Consider the following 6,847-nt stretch of genomic DNA (forward strand, 5'->3'; position numbering starts at 1 on the left):
CTCTGTCTGTTATTCATTTATTGTTGTCATTAAGGGATCATTAATTAGGTTTGGTTTCCATATAACTCAAAATAAATCAATAAACAAATATTGTAGAGGACCTGGGATTGAAAATATGGATAGAATGTATAAAAATATCTTTGGGATTTGAGATTCAGGCCCAGTTCTAAACCCTACTTTATATCATTTGAAAAATAGATACATACATAAATAATTTAAATAAGTCCCTGGGACTGAGTGACTGGACTATGGTTTTGGGGATTTGGGATTCAGGACCAGCTATTTTTAGACCCTTCTTTACAGTCGTTTGAAATATAGTTAGCTACGTAAATTAAAGAAAAAATAATGCTAATAAATACCTGGGATTGAATTCCTGGACTATTTTTAAGACGTATAAATACATTTTTGGGATTGATAAAATTCATTTTATTCTTGCAAATATTGGAATTGACAGACTATTGTAAGTGGCCAGGCCCAATTTAAAATATTTCAAATGTATTTCAATTTTGAAAAAAGAAAAAAAAAAAAAAAATTATATATATATATATATATATATATATATATATATATATAATTTTTTTTTAATTTATAAACATCAATTTATATCTACACATATATTTTTTTAATTTATAAAAAAATTTATCTACATAAATATATATATTTTTTATTTACAAATACATTTATAGCTATATATATATATATATATATATATATATATATATAATTATATATATTTTTTTATTTTTTTAATTTATAAACATAAATTTATATCTACATATATATCATTTTTTAATTTATAAATACATTTATATATACATATATATATTAACAATTAGAAAAGAAAAAAAACTATATTATGATTAATGCAAACCGTCTCATTTATTGGATGGGCAAAGTGTCCAAGGTTTCAACTGGCGTAGTGATGATCATTTTCATGTAAAAACGGCAATACATAAACGTCTCATCCACCGTTTCATCCATCGTCCCTGACCTTAAACTTGTGCAGAGACAAAAAAAAAAAAAAAAAAATCTCCCACTGCAGAAGAAGCAGCCCTCTAAGAGATCTCCAAATTGGAGTTTTTCTCCAGCTGAAAGCGCTCGCGGAGAAATTCTGTCAGCAAAGCACTAGCAAATGTCAATCGCCCAAGCAGGTGCATGCTCAGTGACCTGGTTCCGGACCTACTGCAACTTCACTACGTCCTCCAGCAGAAACATCCCCACACCGGGGCCCAAATGTCAGAGGACCTCGCGCCGCGTCTCGCTTTGACAATCGTCAAGGCGTGGATGGGCGAGCTAACTTTTGGCTAATACGGGAGCTGACAGGCTCGTCAATGCGGCGGCCGTCAAAATAAAGCCACGCGGGGAGCTCGAAGGGATCCGTCGTCCTGACCGTCAAACACGTCCGGGAGAAATTCTCAGATTTAAGAGACACGTGCAGCGGTGCGGAAATTTGATTACGAGCGGGCGCGCACCTGCCTTTTTTTTACGAGGAACTTATTGGCATCATTCCTTCCACCACGGAGCTTTTTTTTTTTCTTAATTTTATCCAGAGGAATGATCACGCAAAGTAACTGGCATTTTCTGTTAGTCCAGAGTTTTTCTGAAGATCACGAGACTCAATATGATTTTCAAAATTCAAAATCTCGTCACATGACTTATTTTGCTCTCATGTTTCATGAAATATGTAGATATGTAGACATCAATTCTTAAGTGGTTAAGTTGATCCAAAAATGTTCTTCACCCTAACACGCTCTCTATGTTCATACACAGCCTTATGATTAACATTTCATTTGTGCAATATGAATGGAGACACAAAATATAGCGATTCTTAGTCATCTCAAGGGGGCGGCCATTTTGTAACTTGCTGTCAGCTGAAAATGACATCGGTTACTCAGGCCTCAGGTAATTACCGCATCCTTTTTGAGTGACATTAGCTGAGTCGTGATTGGTCGTTACGTCGCCCTATGATGTCATCTTCAGCTGACAGCGAGCGGCAAAATACGCCATAACTCATACGACACAAACGTATTCATCAGATCGCCGTTCATGGATCGTTTTATTAAGAATACATTTTCGGGGTTTCCTTTTTTTGAATGCTTGCTAAATTATTTCTTCAGTGTAGGATCTAATCGAAGAAGTTGCCTTATTTTTACAACCTTGCCCCGCCCCCCAGTGGCTCATTTGCATAAGGACCACCCCCTCAAAGAAAAGCCGATCTGTGAAGCATGACAGGCTTTTCTTTGCAAATATTCATCATTTGTCGGCATTACCTGTGCTGCTCCATGGCCTGTCGGCTGTGTAGCTGCAGCCCGCACTCGCCGCAACACTGTGGCCCCTGAACGGGCCCCTCGTGCCTCATCCCCGCCGCGAACTGGCCCAGCCTGCTAAGGAGCTCCCGGTGCAGGAGGCCCTGGTGCAACAGGCCCCCATAGGCCCGCGGGTCCAGCGGCATCCCCAGGGAGGGGGCCAGCGACACGGACACCTGGGTCATGGCATCCCCCGCGTGGTTGGGCGCCACGGAGTAAATGGACGCCAGGTGCTTCTCGGCGATCCCCGGGAAACAGTCCAGAGAGCTCCCCACCACGGATTCCTCGGGACTGGCGTGCAGCTCTCGGGTGCTGGTGATGACGCTGCTTCTCAGCGGCGTCCCCGGGCCCTCGTCCCGGCCGGGGTCCGAGGCGCAGCTCCCGGACGAGCGGCCCTCGCAGCAGTCGGCCTCATCCACCTGCATGTTCTCGGACTTGATGCCCTCGATGGGTTCCAGGGTCGGGGCTTCGCCGCCGCCCTGCTGCAGCTGCTGGGAAATGTCCACGTTCACGTCCATCTTGGGGCTCAGTTCCGGAGGGGCGTTGGGGTCCGTCCCTGGTGGGCTCCTCTCGGTCATGTGGTACAACGTCAGGTGGTGCAGAGCGGCGGGGGTCGTACGCGGGGCTCCTTCCGGGACGGAATGCTTCTTGGACATCAGGTGCCGCCAGTGTCTGGCCCGGCCGTGGTCGACGTGGTCTCCGCCGACGTGGTTCCGCACCAGCGCGTCCTCGCTCTCCTCGGCCTGGATGGTCTCCAGCACCTTCAGGCACTGCTCCTCCAGAAACTCGATCTCCAGGATCTCCGCGGCGTACAGCAGGTCGTCCAGGTCCTCGGCCGTGGCCTGCAGCGAGGCGGTGTACGCGTACTCCAGGATCTGTTGGAAGGTCTTGGGTGACAGGAAGTCCAGGGCGTAGCGCAGGCTGCTGCGGTGGAAGAGGATCTCAAACATCTTGCTGGTGCACGCCAGGACGGTGCGGTGCGCCGGGAACTCGTGTCCATCCACCGTGATGATGACGTCGCACAGAGTGCCCGCCAGGCGCATCTGGTTGGCCCGCTGCAGCAGCGTGTCGGGGTGAGCCGGGTTGTGGAGCTGGAGCACGCCCATTTTTCGTCAGAACCCGCTCGGAACTTCTCTGCGGCCGCGCATCAGGCCTTGGCCCTCCTTCAACTGGGGGTCTGGGAACTCCGGCTGGGGATTGAAGTGAAGATGGTCATTTTAAAAGAAAATTCCGAAAACATCACCGATCTTCTGATAATCGGACCGTCGGTTTTCTTATCGCAGTTTGCGCCTGAGACGACCATAGCGGTACACTGTGAAAAATGATCTTTTACCGGCAGTTGTGGGACTTGCGCCTCAAACCAGATGTCTGTTGCAGTACCGAGATCAGCCTGAGAGAGGCAGGCAAGGACATCCAGATTGATGGACAATACAAAGAAGAAAAAGAAAAGCGAAAGGTCTGCTTTCCTTGTTCTGCAGTTTTAAAACAGTTTACATTGAGCCCAATGTAAGTTTTCGCAGCTTTCACAACACGGGATAATCAGTCAGGATAATCTTTTAAACACCATATAATTGAGCCTCGGACGGCAATGATCCCATGGGAGAAAAAGTCCATGATAATCAGTGTGCAAGTTACTTCAAAACTGTAATGCATTACTTATTACTGCCATTCCAAAGTAATTAGTTCCATATAATATTACTGTATTTGAAATGTAAGGTTTTACACTACTATTGCATTTTTACATTACTCTCACCATCATACCTGGAAATATGGATTTGACATTTTAAAAGTAGCTCATTACACATACCGAGGAAATACCCTAAACTAAACTTAAGTAAATTTAGATGCTCAAAATTATCCCAAAATAAATATTATTGCACCATTGGACTTGTATATGATGCACAGATCGCTGGAAATGTCAAATAAAAACGTACAAATAAACGACCTAAACAAAGTTCCCTGCATGCCAAGAATGCATCTGCGCAACCAAATGAACTGCATTCATGTTATTAAATGCTTCAATCAATATCTATTTAAAGGATTTGGGAGACATTTTTTGGGGGGGGGGCTGGTAACAAGAGAAATATTATTACTTTTTTCGTGTGTGTAATGCCTTACACTGCCACGTTGCAACAAAAAGTAATGCATTGCAGTAATCACCTTACTTTTGTAAAGCATTACTCCCAACACAGTCGCTAATCTGTATGTAAGGCTTTGTATTTGTCATGTGAACTGTAATTATAATAAAATAAGAATTTTCATCTTTTTTTTTCAGGCAGTTTGATGCACTTGTTTATTTTTTTCTGTTTTAGACTAAGCTGGAACCCATATAAACGCTGTAAAAAATAATTAACAGGTTGAAAGTTTACTATATTCCTTTTTTCTTTTGTCAGTGTTTAAAAAGATTACAGGTTTAGAATACAATTTTTATAGGAAATAATCTTATAGCCAGCCCATCGAGCGGTGGCCGAGTTTTTTTTATTCCTTGGGGGGCTTGTACTACTGGTCTATTACGGGGGTGTCAAAATCATTTTAGCTTGCGGTCTGCATAGATATAACTGAACTTCAGATTCATTATTCTCTTACTGTCCAAAATGGTACAAGCACAACATCGCTATTAATCATAAAACATTAGGAATATTATTAATTGTAAAACAAGTTTTTCATTTATCAAAAAAAAAAAAAAATCAGTTCACCTCTATACGTCATCTCGCGGGGCAGAAGGACACCAATTCGTGGGCCAGAATCGGCCCGTGGGCCGTATGTTTGACACCAGCCTATTGAGCTCCTTGGCTTGGACCCAACTCTTTATTTTTTAACACTTGTCAGTTTTATCACTCACAGACTTCTGATAATCGGACCTTTTCCGACTTTGAGGACAGAGGGAAAGAAAATGCTCCATGAGGCTCAATCATAGGCTGGTCAACCTCTGATCAGTCAGAAGATTTGAGGGTTTTTTTTGTTGTTTTTATTTTGAGGTTGTTAAGTCTCCAAAAAGCAGACAACAGGTCGATGCGCGGCTGCAACAGTTTGCTTGTTGCGGGGTGATTAGTCTGCAAGCCACCACGTCGCTGTAATAACGTCTGCATACTGAGAAGCGGGGACGGTGGCCATTTATCAAGCTGCGCACGCGCGCACTCGCTCGCGCGCGCGCACACGCCCCTCAACAGGTAGACAAAAGCCTGATTAGTCCATTAAGGCAGCGCACGTTCGTAATTAGAGGCGCCCCAGACAATTAAGCCGCCCGATCAATAAGTTATCAAACTATTAAGATGGATGAACGAGTGGAAACTGTGCGACGCCGTGCATGGACAATGCGCGCGCGCGTGAGTCTACAATGCCGAGATAAAACATGCTTTTTTTTTTTTTATTTATCCATCGTGTCACCTTGCCGATTTGTCCGCAAGCGTCGGAGCGCATCAGGTGCACACCAGCGATTCACATCAAAAAGGTGTAGAAAAAAAAAGAAAATAACTACGTGTAGTTCTAGCAAAAAAAAAAAAAAAAAATCAGCTGGAGGGAAACTTAAGGGGGGATATTATAATGCCACCCGATATCAAAGCACGTCGTTTTGATTTGATGTCTATATCCGCAGTAAAAGAGTCAAGTAGTTGTTGCAAAGTGGTGCTCTTACCCTTGTTGTCGTGTTCGCTTGTGCTGCTGTCCGCTGATTATCCAGGCAGCATCATGCTGCCACATTTCACAGTGCCCGCTCCCAAAAAACTCGCGGCCGCTTCCAAGTAGACGCGTCAAAAGGCGGGGTGAAGCGGCGGTTGCTTCCGCTACGAGCTGTCAAAATAAAGGTGCGGATTCTGCGCGGTTTTGCGAAGTTCGTTCTTTTTGTTAGTAAACTATTTGTTACTTAAATATTGCTGCCATCGGGTCGAACACTTCTAGGTCACGTTTTAGTCAATTTAGTTTTATTTTTTTCAGCGCAGTGATTCTCAGCTTTTTTTCAGGGACGTACCACTGTGAAATGTTTTCAGCCAAGTACCCTTTAATCAGTGCAAAACATTTTGAAAAATATGGCTTCAGTGTCTGATATTATTTGCATTGGTCCATTAAACAACTACCAACATCACATAAGAAATCTGTTATCAAAAAAAAAACTTTAATTATTAATAATTATTTGTCCATAAAGAAATAATCAAAATAAAATGTCAGCCTTGCTCTCAAAAAGAAATCATTATATTTTTTCACAGAAAAATATTAAAACAAAACATCCTCTTTTGGGATTACAGTAGATATCTGTTCACGGAAAAAAAGTCATTAACCTAATTATTAATATAATATATACTAATATAAGCTAGCGTGTGTCTGGCTGGTTACTAATGTCGCTTAATATCATTTCTACGCACTGATTATGTAATTGAGCGCTCGTCATGTTACATTGCACAAAAAAAAATTGAAAGCTGAATGGAAAAGAAAAATAAGTGGAAGATGCTTTGAGTACTACAGAAAAAATATTTAACTGAATGTTATCATATGAGGATGGTTCTAACAGTTCAATATGAAACGAGATTATGTTGGACATAAATTGC

At 42.6% G+C, this 6,847-nt stretch overlaps 1 protein-coding gene across 1 annotated transcript in view; it reads right to left on the reverse strand.

Moving 5' to 3' along the window:
- Positions 1-6,023, reverse strand: part of zbtb16b (zinc finger and BTB domain containing 16b) — a 28,188-nt gene extending 22,165 nt beyond the window's left edge. The window contains exons 1-2 of the mRNA XM_088426838.1: positions 5,941-6,023; positions 2,271-3,496 (exon numbers count right to left, since the gene is read on the reverse strand). Of these exons, the coding sequence (XP_088282964.1) occupies positions 2,271-3,412 (1,142 nt within the window). The 5' untranslated portion in view covers positions 3,413-3,496; positions 5,941-6,023. The remainder of the gene's footprint in view (positions 1-2,270; positions 3,497-5,940) is intronic.
- Positions 6,024-6,847: the final 824 nt, after the last annotated feature.

The sequence above is a fragment of the Hippichthys cyanospilos genome, chromosome 11, assembly GCF_059441005.1.
Source record: "Hippichthys cyanospilos isolate Australia breed blue-spotted pipefish chromosome 11, RoL_Hcya_1.0, whole genome shotgun sequence".
In the NCBI taxonomy this organism is placed as follows: Eukaryota; Metazoa; Chordata; class Actinopteri; order Syngnathiformes; family Syngnathidae; genus Hippichthys; species Hippichthys cyanospilos.